The sequence below is a fragment of the Girardinichthys multiradiatus genome, chromosome 10 (assembly GCF_021462225.1).
Source record: "Girardinichthys multiradiatus isolate DD_20200921_A chromosome 10, DD_fGirMul_XY1, whole genome shotgun sequence".
Lineage (NCBI taxonomy): Eukaryota > Metazoa > Chordata > Actinopteri > Cyprinodontiformes > Goodeidae > Girardinichthys > Girardinichthys multiradiatus.
Genome location: NC_061803.1, coordinates 19,700,427 through 19,718,254, shown reverse-complemented (window position 1 = coordinate 19,718,254; position 17,828 = coordinate 19,700,427). Strand labels below are relative to the sequence as shown.

The following is a 17,828-nucleotide window of genomic DNA, read 5'->3' as shown; positions in this document are numbered from 1 at the left end:
ATTAATAGGGTTCACCTGAACAATTAAGAGACAGAAAAAACAAACAGCAAAATGAAAACAAAAGGGTTTTGAGCCTGAATACTAAACTGTCAAATAATCTCATTTCAGTATGGGAAAGAAGTTTCACAAGGCTTAAATGATTTACCAAATAACCTTTATTAACATTTATGAAATGCTACCAGGGATTTCCACTATTTTAGACATGAAAATGACATCACCAGCTTTTAATTAAGTAGTCAAGTTTCACATTAATTTGCCTTTACACGATTTGGTTCAGCAGAACCATTTGCTATGTAGGTTAAAAATGTTATGGTGAAAGTTTTGCATCACTAAATGGACACTTCACCAATAAGCATTATAAACTGAACTTTACTGCATCATTACAAGGATCAAGTTGGAATTCCTATGTAGTTTAAGTCTGACTCTCTGATTGTACCAAATTAACTAAATATTTCTGTATATAAACTGTATCATTTGTGCCTTGAGGTGAGATTTGATGTAAATGAGTGCCATATAAAGAAACTGAACTGAATGTTCTGCTGTAAAAGAACAGCAGAACCCTCAGATACACGTTGGTAAAGACCAACGTGTATCTGAGGGTTAATTTATTGGATGTTAGCATAAAGTTGGTTGAGTTGTGATTGGAACAGAGCTTTGAGCTCAGTCCTCTTTGCCTTCAAGGTGGGAGTCAACAGGCCGTTCTCAATAGTGAAGAGCTCAGGGTGGAGGTGCACGTCTTTCACCTACATCAAAGAGGAAAGAGAAGAGTTGACAGTTTAACTATGTCAAATCTAATAAGATGAGTTTCAAAATTAAGATACTCATTTTAATCTTTTTAATATATGTATGACAAAATAAGTCATACTTGAGATTTATGAAAGATTAATTAAATCTAGCATCTGCATTGACAGAAAATTCAGTCTTTACCTGCTCAAAAGACTTTAGACCTGCTTCTCTTCCTAGTTTGGTCATATCTGTAATTATGGCTTTTTTAATTTCCTGAGAACAATAAAATACAGTTAGAATAATTCAGTTAAACATGTCTTTCAGACCAGAAAGTACCACTGCACAGCTTTCAGCAAATGCAATTTGCAGACATGTACAGGTCCTTCTCAAAATATTAGCATATTGTGATAAAGTTCATTATTTTCCATAATGTCATGATGAAAATTTAACATTAATATATTTTAGATTCATTGCACACTAACTGAAATATTTCAGGTCTTTTATTGTCTTAATACGGATGATTTTGGCATACAGCTCATGAAAACCCAAAATTCCTATCTCACAAAATTAGCATATCATTAAAAGGGTCTCTAAACGAGCTATGAACCTAATCATCTGAATCAACGAGTTAACTCTAAACACGTGCAAAAGATTCCTGAGGCCTTTAAAACTCCCAGCCTGGTTCATCACTCAAAACCCCAATCATGGGTAAGACTGCCGACCTGACTGCTGTCCAGAAGGCCACTATTGACACCCTCAAGCAAGAGGGTAAGACACAGAAATAATTTTCTGAACAAATAGGCTGTTCCCAGAGTGCTGTATCAAGGCACCTCAGTGGGAAGTCTGTGGGAAGGAAAAAGTGTGGCAGAAAACGCTGCACAACGAGAAGAGGTGACCGGACCCTGAGGAAGATTGTGGAGAAGGGCCGATTCCAGACCTTGGGGGACCTGCGGAAGCAGTGGACTGAGTCTGGAGTAGAAACATCCAGAGCCACCGTGCACAGGCGTGTGCAGGAAATGGGCTACAGGTGCCGCATTCCCCAGGTCAAGCCACTTTTGAACCAGAAACAGCAGCAGAAGCACCTGACCTGGGCTACAGAGAAGCAGCACTGGACTGTTGCTCAGTGGTCCAAAGTACTTTTTTCGGATGAAAGCAAATTCTGCATGTCATTCGGAAATCAAGGTACCAGAGTCTGGAGGAAGACTGGGGAGAAGGAAATGCCAAAATGCCAGAAGTCCAGTGTCAAGTACCCACAGTCAGTGATGGTCTGGGGTGCCGTGTCAGCTGCTGGTGTTGGTCCACTGTGTTTTATCAAGGGCAGGGTCAATGCAGCTAGCTATCAGGAGATTTTGGAGCACTTCATGCTTCCATCTGCTGAAAAGCTTTATGGAGATGAAGATTTCATTTTTCAGCACGACCTGGCACCTGCTCACAGTGCCAAAACCACTGGTAAATGGTTTACTGACCATGGTATCACTGTGCTCAATTGGCCTGCCAACTCTCCTGACCTGAACCCCATAGAGAATCTGTGGGATATTGTGAAGAGAACGTTGAGAGACTCAAGACCCAACACTCTGGATGAGCTAAAGGCCGCTATCGAAGCATCCTGGGCCTCCATAAGACCTCAGCAGTGCCACAGGCTGATTGCCTCCATGCCACGCCGCATTGAAGCAGTCATTTCTGCCAAAGGATTCCCGACCAAGTATTGAGTGCATAACTGTACATAATTATTTGAAGGTTGATGTTTTTTGTATTAAAAACACTTTTCTTTTATTGGTCGGATGAAATATGCTAATTTTGTGAGATAGGAATTTTGGGTTTTTATGAGCTGTATGCCAAAATCATCCGTATTAAGACAATAAAAGACCTGAAATATTTCAATTAGTGTGCAATGAATCTAAAATATATGAATGTTAAATTTTCATCATGACATTATGGAAAATAATGAACTTTATCACAATATGCTAATATTTTGAGAAGGACCTGTACTTTATGAGTTCTACAGTAAGTTTGCCGACTCCTCCAACTGGCAGCCTTTATTGTTAATAATCATGCTTCCTGCAGATTCTTGACTTTGGACATTTATCTAAAAACACTTTGGGAGCAAAGAGACCTATTCATTTCAGACAGAAACCTACTGTGTTCTTGCAGAGTTCTTCAATGGAGCCCTGGATGCCAAGACTTTTTGCAAAACCTTGCAGGATGGCTGCTTCGGGGACCACAACAGCAACCAGGCAGGACTGTTTAGACAGAAAAATTGTTAACTGTTAAAGCACGCACATACACACACACACACACACACACACACACACACACAAATCTGAGTTACCTGCAGACTGTCTCCATGTACAAACACCTGGGCCACGGGTCCGCTCCGGACGTACACATTCTCGATCTTCTCTGGGGCGATGTACTCCCCCTGAGCCAGCTTGAATATGTTCTTCTTTCTGTCAATAATCTTTAAGACTCCATTCTGTTGCAAAAGCCACAAGGCAGAACTGAGAAATATAAACTTTTGTCTGTTACAACTCTGGTAAAGACTCAGTTTTACCAGTGCTAATCTTGCAAAAGTGACATGGCCTAGTTTTAAGGAAGTTTATGGATACCGGATAATCAAGAAACATTTAAGAAAACTTGAAATTAAGCCAAAAACCATTTGGATTTAAAACAGTCTGAAGCAATCTGCCTTTAATTTATAATTTTTTACTTAATTGAAGGAATTTAAAATTGAGGCATTAACCCATAAAGTAAAAGCTAAATATAAGTAAATTTGCACAGCAACAGGTTTGCATGTTGGGTTGTCCGACCTACCTTTATAATAATCAAAGCACTGTCAAATAGTATTTATACGACCAAAAAGGTTGCATTATCTTCTATAAACTATCTCAAACTTCAAACTGTAGCGGAATAAACAGTTTCAAAACTGATGCTTGTAAAATATTGCTAAGCTTCATAAATCAAAGCTTTTGTTTAGAAATTAAAATTATGCAGACCAATAACCGGGTAGGTAGTGAAAAAAAGACCTTCAGCAAGTCATTTCTTTTAAAGTACAGTGACTTGCAAAAGTATTCACACCTCTTGAATTTTTCACATTTAATCACATTACAGGAACTAATATATTTTGGGGGATTTTAGGTGGTAGCCTGTTGGAAAAATATATAAGTTATCACTGTTTAGTTTAAATCTTGTTTATGTCTGAAGTTCTACTATAGTTAAGATGATTCCTATGATTGCTTTTTTAGTGTGAAAAAGTGTTTGCAGAAGGTTAAGGAATGCAGTCTGTAGTGGATCACCCTCAGAACATGACAAACTTATACCATATATGGGAATGACTACTCTTTTAGGGTGAAATCTCTAAGAATTAGCTGAACCAATTGCCGCTTTTTGCTTGTAAGAATGGGAGTTGTAAATAAAAGGCTGGTGCAAAGATGTCTCCCTTTGTGAGAAGGAAGTTGCTGTTCTGGCAGAGAACTGTCTCACCCTTGCAAGTCAAATTTAGTTGGTTCACTTGTGTCTTATTTTACACATGTTTGTGTTTATCAGATTTCTAACTCTAAAACAGCCCAACAAAGAATTGAATATATCGGGGATGGATAATACATGGCTTTCAATTTGTTTTTTTTTCCCTCGGGAAATCATCTGAAAAGCATGGCATGCAATTGTACATCTGCTGAACAAAAGTATTCCCAAGGCATGATACTGACACCGCTTCACAACAGGGATGGTGGGTACAGGGTGCTTATTTTCCACCATAACTACCGCTTTGGATGGTGGCCAATAAATTCCAGTTAATTGCCATTTTACCAGAGCACCTTCTTCCACTTGTACCCCGTGTCCCCTACATGGCTTCTGCAAATGAGACTTCTTGTGGCTTTCAACAATCATGCTATGCATCCTTAAAGGCCAGCTTTGTGGAGGGTATGACTTTAAAACAGATTCTGCCAGAGCTGTGCAGCTTCTCCAGGGTTACCGTGGCCCTTTTTGGCTGCTTCAGATAAGTGCTCTCCCCAGTCGTCTGTCAATTTAGGTGGATGGCCATGCCTTAGGAGGTTGCAGTTTTTCAGATAGATTCAACAGAGCTCATTATTCAAAACTTTGGATATCATTTCATAACCTAACCATGCTTTAAACGTCTCCATAGTATGCTCCCTGACCTGTCTGCTGTGCTCATTGGTTTTCTTGATGCAGTTTGCTTAAAGTCCTCTAGCAAACCTCTAAGGCCTTCACAGAACAGCTGGATTTAAAGTCTAAATTACACACACACACAGCTGTACACCATTTTATCAATTAAGAATGCAACGTTTTTCACTGCATTTTATTTATGGGCATCAAAGAAAACGGCTGATTGCAAATGTGTCGTACACTTGTGATTTGTACAAATTTTGAAACCAATAATTTTCCTTCGACACCAATATGCTTCACTTTCTTGGTCTGTTGCTTAATGCCCCATTAAAAAACAAACTGTGTGGCTTTAATGGGACAGAATGTGAAGAAGTTGAAAAGGTATGAATGTTTTTGTAAGACAACGTTAAGCATTTTGAAGTTGCATTTGTCGTTATTGTGGTGAACATTCAGCCAATAACATCAATTTTTTCATGATGCGGGGAAACAAGTGACTAGATGCATCTTACCGGAAGCCATTTGCCAATATCACCAGTGTGGAGCCAACCATCCTTATCCAAGGTCTCTGCAGTCTTTTCTGGATCTTTCAAGTAGCCCTTAAATACATTTGTTCCCTTAATGCACACCTGGAAAAAGCATGATACAAAAATACACTGTGATGTTTTAAATAAACTAATTTGCTAGGTTTGAAACAGTCTATTCCACCTATCCTGCACCCAATGTCCTTCCCTCCACCTCCAAAAATTTCAAATTTTGTAGATGATTCTAACAGAGTTAGATGTCAAGTAATACTCACATAGGCCCTGTTCTGAGTAGGGCCCTTGTTCCATCACCCCAAACCAAGAATTTTGACATACAAAAAAAGATGTTTCTATATCGCAGAAAAATTGTTCTCAGCACACAGCTTCTGTGACCAATGTAGCCTGCTTCACTTCCTCTGCATCATTAACACATTTACTAGCCTTTTAAGCTTTAATGTTTAGTTTTCCTCAGCCGTGTGTGAAATAGAAGAGATACTACTGGCTTTCTTCTGAGCACGTGCGAACTGAAAGGAATCCATCAGGGCTCAGAGTGGCAGTTTATTATCATAGTGGAACTGGGAGATGGCTGCTATTAGATATTGGTAAAAAAAAAAGAAAAAAAAAAAAGAAAATGCTGTTTTGACTCCATAAAAAATTTATCTAAACTGTTATCACACAGACTTCTGTTGCAAGACTTTACTATCCCCTGGTCTAAACAGATTTTCAATTAACCTACCTCCCCTTCACCATTTGAAGCAAAGTAGTTCATTTCATCCACATCAACCAACTTCAAAAAATTACAAGGCAGAGGCACGCCAACATGACCTGCAGTAAAAGAGCATTGGTTAAAAGGGTTTTTATTTTTTTGCATGCATTTGGCATTTTTCCTCAAATGTGAAAGATTTGTCAATATTACCAATTACAAAAGGTATTTAAACACCAAATCTCTAAAAAATGTCAGACCATACATTGTATCAACAGTTGGTTCTGTGTTAGTTTGTTCAACTACATACCAGAAGTGGCATCTCCTGGTAAGGTGAAAGTGCAGGCAGCTGCACACTCTGTCTGACCGTATGCTTCAAAGATCTGAGAGAACCAGAGAACAGCATTAACGTCTCAACAGGAACAAGTATCAATGTTGTGAAATTCTTCCACACAAATATTATTGTATCTGAGTTGGTTTATAGCAAGCTCCTCTGAGATCACAACTTGTTTAAACCTCAGAATTTACTTAGAAATGTTTTAAAGTGAATCCACAGAAGAACCAACTCTAAGAGGCAGGCATGTTTCGGTTAAAATGTTTGGTTTTCTGTAATATTGTTTATTTACACTGCTATTGCAAATGAATGCAGTATGTTCAAAATCAATTCAAGTGTAGAGTAACTTGCATGTGTATTGCAAACTAGTTTTTAAATAGCTTCAACCCACGACCAAAAGACCAAACATTCTTGTATAAAGCTGACTTGTTGCTGTGCAGTCAGGGACATTGCAACTAAATGACAATATATCAAGTTATAACTTGTGAAAAAAGACATGAGTTCATCAATATAAACAGTGCAAATGTCTGTACTTATACAGCTGCTGTGGCAAAGAAAAGTTATATTCTGACATGGTCAACGGTCACACAAAAGTGTTTCCTTAATCGGATCCACAAATGAGCAGATTGAATTTTAGAGAACCACCAAAAAGAATATGAAACATATTATCTTTAGAGTTAAAAGAAAAATTAGGCATCCATGTTTGTAGGAAAAAAAACAATGTCTAATAAAGACACTCAGTACACTGAGGGGATTAAAGGTTTATAACCTGGCAGCCCAGAGCAGCCCTGAGGAAGCGGAGAACAGATGGTGATATGGGTGCCGCTCCAGTCACCATCATCCTCACATGGCCCCCCAGAGACTCCTGAGTCAGGGATGAGAGCATTTAGAACCACCATGCACAACAATGAATTCAAGTTAACTTTGCTCAATTGTTAAATGTTCTTTTGTAAATTATTTACATAAAATAAAAATAAAAAAGACTAAAAATACCACTGTAAAAGATATGAAGAAAATATATGGAATATACTGAGTGAATGACCTAAGACGTGTACCAGCCTAAACCTTGGGGCATCTAAAAGCAAGGAATCAATAGAGATTTTTACCATAGTTCCAGGAAATCAGACAGGCACACAAGAACATTACTATAAAGTGCCTCATGACTTAATGTTAAAGTTAGAAAAATATCCAGAGAGCTTGTGAAGAAAGACCAACACTGGAGAAATGAGGCCATGGTTTTGAGTTCATGTTAAAAGATTAGTTGCACCATTCTGAACCAACTCAAGCCATCAAGGGACAAGTGTGACCAACACCAATGTACAGAAAATTACAATAATCCAGCTGGGATAAAACAAATGTCTGGATACCCCTTCCAAGATCCCATGAAAACCTCAGCTGGATAATAATAATAATATAATTTAGAATTATAACAAAGTCTCACACCAAATAAGATTTCATAGCAAGCTCAATGCTAACCAGCCTTTAGAGGGTTGCTACATATTAATCATTGCAATTTAAGAAATTAGAAGCAATTTAAGCTTTATTGTTTGAAATGGACAAATAATGGGTTTTGAGAAACTGTATGGTTGTGCTAAAGTTGCAGATCTGTGTATTTCCTTTGCAGTTATAAAAGTGATATTTTCTTTAAATGGAGCATTGTAACAAATAATACAAATGTCCCAACAACGGAACTTTGGGAAAATCCACAGGCAGGGCTAAATGAGAAAGTTGCCAAGGATTGAAGAAACACTTGTCAGAAAGGCAACACAAACCAATCCAGGATACGGTCTATAATGCCACAATGCTCCAAAACAGGAGATCAGTACTATGGTAAACCACAACAAAGGCAGCTGTGAGGAGAGCAAATGAATCACAGAGGCTTTTGAATCAGTAGCTAATAAAAGTGGTGAAGTCTTAGTGCAGATACTACTCAAGTGCAGTTTCAGTGCTATGAGAGACTTTTGTGGGCTGCTGCGAGAGTATGAGGCAGCTGGGTTACTTTTTAGGGCTATGCAGTCCTGGTATACCCAAAGCAAGAGTTGTGTCCAGAGTTTTAGGGCAAAGTCACTGTGTCCAGCGTAAGCTTGACTCTGCCAAGGTAGCTCCCCTTGTTACCAATGTTTCCAGTGGTCTTTATGGGCAGGATCTCAAGGTGTAGTCCTGGAGGTAAGGGCATCTAATCTGGGAACCTCAGCATCCAATCTTAATTTTTTGCAAGCCAATGTGGTTCTTTTGATGTCTTTATGCAATAATCTTCAGTGAAGAAGTTTGCACAAAGAGTTAATTTGCCAGAATGAGAATAAGCTACTCGAAGTCCCTTAACAGGAACAAAAAGGGCATTTCTCTCCACAAGTGATCAAATATAGGATGGAGCATGAGACGGATGGATGGAAAGATTAGGGCCTTGTCTGATGTACTATTGCCACTATTCTAGTCTTTTGTGGTCAAGAAAAAAAAAAAAAAAGCATTGAATACAAGAACAAGATTTTGGAAACAAGATTATGGAAAAAAGCAACTGAAATAAACTTATTTTATAAAGTGACTCAACACATCCTTGCAGAAAAGGTTAGGAGCTCGAAATAAAGCCACTGCTTTTCTGCACCGAAAGAAGTCAGTTAAGGTGGTTTGGACATCTTATTAAGTTCCCTCCTTAATTCCTTCCTTTGACAGGTTTTCCAGACAGGTCCCACTGGGAGGAGACTGGGGCAGACCAAGAATGTAGTTGAGGGACTATACATCCCTTCTGGGCCTCGAACACCTTGGGTTCCACCAGAAAGAGATGGCGCGTCACTGTGAAGGTGAATGTCTTGATTTCTCTCCTGGACTTGTTACACTCCCAAAAAACCAACAACCTTAACTTCTTTAGAATTGTTTTAACAATATTAGGACAGAACCATAAAAGGTTACAAACCATTAATTAAAAAACAAAAAGAAGAGTTCAACAGTTTGCATGTATTTAGATAGAGGTAATACCTGGACTTTGCTGAAGATGAGTTTGTCCCATATGCTGTTTTTCCTGATGATGCCATCCTTCACCTCAGCATACTTCCTCGCTGCAGCAAAGTTCAGCAGCCATTTCTTAAAGGGAGATGTAGCTCCGCTCTGAGCCTGGTTACAAAGAGCTACTGTAAGAAACGTTTATTTTGCTTAAAGAAAAAAACCCAGCTGTTTTAACAATTTACCAACTTTGTCATATATTCGATTGAGGAGTCGAGGCACCACTGGGAAAACCGTGGGCTGCAGAGTTTTCATGTCATCTGGCAGCAGCCGAATGTCCCCCTGGAAGAACCCCACCTTGGCCCCAGCACCATAAATCACTATCTGAAACATTCAGGAAAACAGAAACGTCCTCAGAAATCCTGAACAGTAATTTGATCTAAACAGAACCCTTTTTCTTACCTGTACAATTCTCTCAAACATGTGCGCTAAAGGCAGAAAGGAAATGCTGACATCCTGAGGAGATGGAACTAAGGATGTCTGAAAGGGGCAAATAAAAAATAAAAATAATAAAAGTTATGTTGAGCTGGATGATAAAGAGATAAAAACCAATGTCAAAATTGGTCTGGTTTTATTCATATGTACCTCAAAGGATTTGATGACAGCTCCGGCATTAGCAACAACATTCTCATGTGTCAACATTGCACCCTTTGGGTTTCCTGTTGAATAAACAAAAACAGAAACAACTCATTCAGCACTGCCCCAGTTTTCTAAACAATCCCTGATTTCTTTATATTTCACATCAAAACAGTAAAAATCTTTTACTGTTTTAATTTGTCAAAAAGAGCACTGATTATAGAAAAACAGCATACATCATTTTTTTGGGAAATGAAAAGAATGATGAAAGACAGAATCTAATTTGGATGGCAAGAAATGATTATCACATATGAGACTTTAAAGGGTGAAGCTAGCTTGAAATGTTGTCTAAATTGTGACCAGATCTTCAGGATGGAGGTTATGATAGGACATGCGTTTTTTTTAGAAGAAAGGGGAGCCTGAAGTAACATGCAGGGAGTGACGATGATGTACAGGCATTTATTTCAAATCGATACAGATTCTGGGTTGCCTATTACCCCACAAGAATGGGGACAGCTGCCTATCAACACATTTGAAGAATGTCTTCAGGAGGAAGACTGGAATACTCTGAAAGAGCTATAAAAATGTCTGTCATTTATACATTTTAATATATGCTATTTTGCCTGCCAGGGAGAGGTTTAGCACGATCAACTTCTGGAGGTCACATTTAAGATAATAAAACATTTTAAATAATCTTTTAAAGTGGTTATGATTAATTGTTCTTAAGACTTCAAGGGATCTTTCAAGTTTTCTTTGGAGTTTTACAGCAGGTTGTTAGTTTAAAATCATAAAATAAAAAGGTATTTGGGGGTGGGAGGGGTCATGGGGGCTTGTTAGGTGGTGGGATGGATACCAGGCTAGAGAAACTTGGTCATGTGTCCTGCTAATCTGAAAGTTATCCAAACCACAGATGATCACCTGTAGTGCCGCTGGTGAAGCAAACAATACTGAGGTCCTCTGGCTTTGGCGGCTGTTGGAACATGAAATCAGTGGCTCAGAGTCAGCAGCGTCTTACGTTAGAAATATGGGAGAAAAAAAACGAAATTATTCATAACTTACCACTGGCTTTTGAAGGTTATTCTTTCCCAGTACCTGGAGTTCTCAGACAAAAAACATGTTTTAGTTCAGGTGTTCATAATTCATATACAAAATGTATACATTAGTTTATATTACATTTATACAATTTATAATTAGATTGTTTTTGAAATGTATTACCTCCATGTCTTCCATGGACACAATGTCCAACCCACATTTCTTTCCTCGCTCAATCAGTTCAGGGGGGAATGAGTTCATGAGCACAACAGTTTTGAGAACTGAAGTTTGGCCTTTTTCGTGGTTCAGCAGTAGTGTTTCTGCTTTCTTCTGGTCATCACAGAGCACTGTGGAGATCTCAGCTTATAGGAGAAAAAAAATATATACATACACATTTTTAAAAATTGGAGCTCTAAGACCGGTTTGTTTGAAACTCAAGGCAGAGTAAATTCAGTTTTCCCTCATGTCAAACCTTTTACCTGCAAATTTGCACAAATATGATCAGACAACTGGTACACAGGCTGAAAAAGTACACAGGCTGAAAAAGTAGACAGGATGAAAAAGTACACAGGCTGAAAAAGTAGACAGGATGAAAAAGGAAAAAAAAAAAAAAAGTAATAATCACTCTACAGACACCTGTGGGAAAACAGTTACTGGACATCTTACCATCTCTGCAATTAGCAGCATTAGAGAGCAAAGTAAAGCTCCAATTACCTTGGTTGATAATAAAGACAAGAGCCTCAGGACCCAGAGTGTCGTACAGAGGGACTGCTACCATGGAGTAGGTGTAACACGCCAGCTCACCAATAATCCACTGCAAGTTGGTGAGCAGACAGCAGAAATTATTGAATGCTTGTCAAACAAACAGAAGTTAAAAGACTCCATTTACCTCAGGTCTGTTTTGAGCAAAGATGCCGATGAATGTTTCTGAGTTGGGCTTCAAACCTTTGTGAAGGAGTCCTGACCCCAAGTGTTGTGCCCTGTCAGACACCTTCAGAGAACAGGGGAGCCTTAGTTAGGAAAAGTAATATCACAGCAATTCTTCATATAGACTTATTCATAAAAGTCCAGAGGAAAAATTAGCACATCCAAAAATCCTGTCAGTTGTTATGAAAAGGTCATTTTAAAAAAAACAACAAAAAAAACACACTCCTGGAAGAGTACAGCATAACTTAAGAGAAAACGAGGTCAGGTTTAGGGAGACTTACTTTCTTGTCTAAAATTATAAATATTGAAGACATTTTGCATAATTTATAATAAAGAAAACACATGTTTAATACTGTCTTCATAAAGATAATTTTTAAGAAAGCATTAATACATAATGCAATTTAATTTTATTTCCTTTACATCTGTAGCTTCATCTTGGCAGTGTTAATGGGATCGGACACTTGTTGCATTTTTCTTTGTAAAGTCCAGGAAAATGATTTCACAAGACATTTTTTAACCATTTGACCATAATGTTTTAAGTCATTACTACTCTGTACTGTACCTGTTGGTACTTCAGCCATTGGTAAGGTCTTCCAGGTTTTCTGTAGCCCAAACACTGTCCATTACCTACAAAATAAGACATGACATCCTGATGCCATCATGCCATGTACCAGTGGTTTGACAGAACTTCACACTTTGCTGAAATAAGGAGCTGAAATAAGTCTTTCCAGATCATTTAACCACAAGTAGAATTATTTTGCACAACCTCATTAGTTCCAATTTAAGCACAGTGCAATTTAGCTTTTCTAGTTACTAACCATCTTCTCAAACATATTTTAGATGTATTACAATTTTTATTAAATCAACCGATTCCAGATACAAAACTGAACCTCATTTCTTCTCCATTTAAACAAACCAATTACCTGAAACTCTTAGGCCCCTCTGAAAAACCTCATATAGGGTTTTTGCATCATTGTAGAGATATGACATCAAGTTGTTGTTGTCCTCCAACAAGGCGGTTTTTCTTGCGCCATCCTGAAAAACAAAAAGTTTGAGATTTAAAGTGTGCTGATAAAAAAAATAATAAAGTTACCTTATTCTATTATAACTTATAAAATGTGAGGCAATTACAATGTGTCCTCAGACTATAAATTCATAAAACTTAATATTTCTGCAGATCACACCTTGACTCCCAGACTCTGTCGGTTGAGGTCGGCCGGGCTGCGAAGCGGACTGGGCCGCGTGTTGAGGTAAAACAGGGTCGCAACACCAACGGCGATCGCCGAAATGACCACGGGGGTCGGGAGAGGCGAGAATAGCAATTGGAAGATGAAGTCCATGGTGCAGGGTCAGCTGGGAAGGGACATCAGAACAAATGGTCAGTTTATCAAAATGCAGAGACCTGGATCTCTGATCAAAACCAACGTATAAAAACCTTGGTAATATGAATACAAACTTTACATATGACAGGTAAAATGCCATGGTTTTGAGATGCAAACACCTTATCCAACACGCATCCTTTCTGAAAAATAGGCAATAACCTGAATGCATATGTATAAATGCCCTTAAATACTTATTCCAAGAGTTCTTCAAAATCAGATTTGACGTCTGTTGTCCACAGCCCTTTTCAGGTGACTCCAGATTAAGATCTAGATTCTGGCTTGGCAGTTGCAAAAGTAAAAAAAAATAAATAAATGCACTGCGAGAGGCATTCTTGAGTCAATTTGGATAAATGCTTGCAGAGACAGCGAAACTGAAAAACAAAATCCCATGTCATCTTCAGCTTTCTAGGCAAGGCAAGTTTATTTATATAGCACATTTCAGTAGCAAGACAATTCAAAGTGTTGTACATGACCAAAAAAAAAAAAAAAACAGAAAGAGACAGAACAGGAAAAGTACATTACAGTGGCATAAAGATAAATAAACGAACACAAATAATTAAAGAGAATTAAAATAAAGTATTAAAAAAGATAAAAAATTTAACAATATTGATAAAATGATTGACAAGAAAATAAAAGGAAAGTTGGACTGAAAACGTAATGTTTAGATAGGACAGTCAAAGGTCACTCTGAACAAATACGTTTTTAATCTTAAAGCAGCTTAGAGTTTCCATGCTTTTACAGTTTACTGGCAGTTTATTCCAGATTAGTGGAGCATAAGAACTAAAAGCTGCTTCTCCATCTTTGGTTCTGGTTCTGGGTATGCAGAGTAGATTTGAGCCAGAAGACCTGAGAGGTCTGGGTGGTTGACACACTGACAAGTCTGTAATGTATTTGGTGCTAAGCCATTCAGTGATTTATAGACTGACAGAAGTATTTTAAAGTCTATTCTTTGAGATATGGGGAGCCAGTGTAGGGACTTTAGAACTGGGGTGATGTGCTCCACCTTAGTTTTAGTGAGGACGAGGGCTGCAGCGTTCTGGATCAACTGCAGCTGTCATCAGTTTTACTAAAGAAGAATCCATTAATTTTTCAAGGTCCTGCTGAGACATTAGTCATTTAATCCTGGAGAGGAAAGAAATGTTACTTCAGTTTTGTTTTGATACAGCTGAAGAAAGAGAGCAAGAGACCCACAGATTAAGGTGTAAAACTGTCTGGTAACTGGAATGATTCATTAGGTAAAATTTGGTTACGTCAAACCATTTCAGCCTCTTTTTCACAACTATGAGCATAACTCTGAGCTTCTTCACAGTATTGCAGGCCTTAACAAGTTCAGGTCAAAGTTTGCATAAATTGTGCAACAGCTACACTTGAACCTTTAAAGATAAGATTCTCCCTAATAAAAATGCTCCACACATTATAGAATGATAATATGATTTAGGCATTGCTTGGCATTGTTTGGGGCTCAGGTGGTAGAGGTTTGTCTTGTGACTGGTGGGTTGCCGGTTCAAATTCCCGCTCCATCTGTCTCAGTTGTTGTGTCCCTGGGAAAGTCACTTCACCCACCTTGCCTGCTGATGGTAGCCAGAGGGACCGGTGCAAAGATTGTATGGCAGCCCACCTCTTAGTTTGCCCCAGGGCAGCTGTAGCTACAATGTAGACTTCCACTATGAATGAGTGTATGATTAATTGTAGTATAAAGCGCTTTAGGGTCCTTAGGACCTGATACAATGCTATACAAGTATAGGCCATTTACCATTTCTAACAAGGAAAGAAAGGTGCAAACAGTGGAAGAGGACTATGTCTGACATATGCATCATTTATAGATGTTAAGTCAGTTTTTACACAAGGTAAGACTTGTACTCTTTAGTTTGTGCATTTTGTGACAAATCCATGTTGTTCAAACTGGACAGGTTTTTTGTACTCAGAGAACCCTGTAGTTGCAGTGCACTAATCACCTAACATTAATTTTTACACTGAAGAAAATAAAAAATAAATAAAAAACAGACCCTCTAAACAAGCACAAAAGCCTTTAATTAGGCCAAGCATGTCTCAAAATAATGCTTTTTGATGTAATGCCTACCTGCTGCGAGACCTCTCAAGTGTGAGGCGAGTGTACACTCCAGATCCTCTTGCTCTGCTCTGGGAGGGAAGCACATGGAGGACAAGAGCTGATAAAAACAGCTGACTAACTGACTACTTAGGATCTTTGAACTTTGGCCACAATTACTTACACTGATAAAGGACAACATAGGCATCAAACAGTCTTGGTTTGTAGGCCATAGTATTAAAGTTGTGCAATTTATTAAGCTACTTCAGAGGGGTTTTTTTTTCCCTCCCACACCACTCATCTCTGATTTCAGTCCAGAAAGATAAACATGAGACCTTTATCAGTGGTAATGACAGATGAAAAAAACACCCTAGATGTTGCACCTGATGAAAGGTCACTATTCCTATCCGTAGTACATATATTTTTAATGCTAAATATACATAAACTATCAAAAATCCTAAATGGCATCCATGTCATTCACGATTCAGAGCCACAAGCAGACATGCCACCACATTATGTATAGGTCCAAAATGACTCCCATCATTGTTCTAACTGATTTAAACCCTTTAAAGCAAAGCCTCTGTCTGTAGATATCACCCAGATGAGTATCTGAAAGGTGAAAGACCACATCTGTGTGTAGATTAAAGTGAAAAGACAATGCAGAGCTTACTGGACAAAAGTATGTGTTTGGGGGGGTGACTGGTAACAGTCAGCTCAAAATAGTAAGTATAAAATTTCAGCAAAAAAGTAACATGTTCTTAAGCTATAGGAGATTTTATGTAATAAAGTCTGAAATTTGTGTACTACTTTAACAAAGCAGAAGCATGGTGCTGATCCTCTGTGTTGTTTTAAAGTTGCTCCTAAGAGTGAGATGAAAGGGGGATGTTGGTTGTAAAGGAGGTTACCTGGAGAGATGAGCATTAGCAGCAGCAGTTTAGGATCAGTCTGAGCAGGGATCTCCTAAGGAGAAGCAGCTGAAGATAGCAACACCACAGATGTACAATCTGCCTGCCTGCAGTCATTAGCACCTCAAACTCCAAACAGGTGTGATGGCTCCTCAGCAGGACTCAACCTGCCAGCTCTGCTCTCTGCAGATAGCACACCCATGAGACTTGCAACAGCTCTCACGTTTTTGTTGTATTTACTTATTTGAGTGTTTTGTAATTAAATCAGTTCACACTCCTTAATAGACATGTCCCTTTAACTTTTTATTTATTTTTTGCATGATTTATAGCTTGGATTAGAAGTTTGTCTTTGTTAAAATTAAAAGAGACCATGGTGTCCTCTCTGATTTGATTCATGGGTGCCAGCAATAGCTAAAGATAAAATCCCTGCACCTTTGGAGTGACCTCTGGTTGTTAAACCATAATCTGAAATTTATCTCCTTTAAAAATCAATGATATCTGATGATACAAAGTGAAATCATGCTGTAATAAAGCTGATTTGGTATCTGTGGAATGTTGCAGAATAATTGTAGTAAAAGTAGGAGGGTCGGGGTATAAAAAAAAATGATTCTCAAAGCTTATATTACCTGCACTTAATTTTCAAAGAAAAGAACAATCATAAAGAATTATGATATGTTAGACACTAAGTTGCATTAATCTGTGGGCATACTGCTTTTCTTCCAAAGGGACATTAAAGTTTGATTGTGGGATAGATGAACAAAGCTAAATACAAGGTGTGGTGTGGTAAAATGGATGAACTCCATTTGTCTAGTTCCAGCTAGTGATTTTACCACTTACCTGTGTTCAAGGAACTAAAGGAGGAGGTGCGGCCTAACCTCCTGTATTTGGAGGTTTCAGGGAAGTGATGTCACAGGAGGTACCAGGTGAAGAGGGGAGAAGAAACTGTTAAAGTGTTAAGTTAACTTTGGGGTTTTGTTTATTAGTTTTGAAGTGTTAGAGTTAGGGTATAATTGTTAAACTGTAAACACAGGGTTGTTGCTAGATAGAAGTAGCTTCAGTGATTTGACATTATTTCTCATGTTGGAATATACCTGCAAGATGGAAGATTCCATTCCAGTTAATTGTGTTTGGAAGGGCATGAAGGTATTTAAGCAGATCAGGAAAAAAGTTAAGGAGGGAGAAATTATAATTAGATTTTTCAAGAAAACTAAATTAATAAATAGAATTTGATTGTTGTAATAGTAAATAAGATTTAAAACCATGAAGAACCACACTCCATACCAGTCGGTGGCGGTAATGCACATCATAACGTTATTTGCCAACTGCCAAAAAATAACACAGAAGAAGAAGAAGTTAAGGAGGGAGGACCAGGTCAGTGTAGCTGTGTGCACGTGATGTTAATTTTGGTTGGTTTGAGTATAGTTATGTTTATTTTGTCACTTTCAAGTTTAAGTCATTTTTGTACATATTTGTGGTTGCTCTTTTTGTAAATAAACCACCTGCTACACTGGAGAACATCAGTCTGCTGCCCTTCTTCAGCCACTTTGGCGACAATA

The 17,828-nt window shown here is 38.2% G+C and overlaps 1 protein-coding gene across 1 annotated transcript; it reads right to left on the bottom strand.

Moving 5' to 3' along the window:
* Nucleotides 1–137: 137 nt before the first annotated feature.
* On the bottom strand, nucleotides 138–16,449 carry acsl5 (acyl-CoA synthetase long chain family member 5). The gene is made up of 22 exons (XM_047378081.1): nucleotides 16,273–16,449; nucleotides 15,401–15,459; nucleotides 13,123–13,291; nucleotides 12,862–12,973; nucleotides 12,501–12,565; nucleotides 11,901–12,002; nucleotides 11,726–11,825; nucleotides 11,195–11,373; nucleotides 11,039–11,071; nucleotides 10,898–10,949; nucleotides 9,989–10,062; nucleotides 9,806–9,883; nucleotides 9,593–9,727; nucleotides 9,380–9,514; nucleotides 7,176–7,271; nucleotides 6,383–6,455; nucleotides 6,106–6,194; nucleotides 5,358–5,474; nucleotides 3,056–3,199; nucleotides 2,865–2,966; nucleotides 928–999; nucleotides 138–743 (listed from the first exon to the last, which is right to left on the bottom strand). Exons 3-22 carry the CDS (start codon nucleotides 13,276–13,278, stop codon nucleotides 606–608), a joined length of 2,052 nt encoding a protein of 683 aa, XP_047234037.1. The 5' UTR covers nucleotides 13,279–13,291; nucleotides 15,401–15,459; nucleotides 16,273–16,449; the 3' UTR covers nucleotides 138–605.
* Nucleotides 16,450–17,828: the final 1,379 nt, after the last annotated feature.

What these genes read in the sequence shown, in the direction of transcription:
- acsl5 (XM_047378081.1), bottom strand. Translation starts at nt 13,278, where the DNA reads ATGGACTTCATCTTCCAATTGCTATTCTCGCCTCTCCCGACCCCCGTG. An exon ending in GACAGAGTCTGGGAGTCAAG is followed by an intron (nt 12,974 to 13,122) that starts GTGTGATCTGCA and finishes TTTGTTTTTCAG; the next exon opens with GATGGCGCAAGAAAAACCGC. An exon ending in CTGTCATCAAATCCTTTGAG is followed by an intron (nt 9,884 to 9,988) that starts GTACATATGAAT and finishes TGCCCCTTTCAG; the next exon opens with ACATCCTTAGTTCCATCTCC.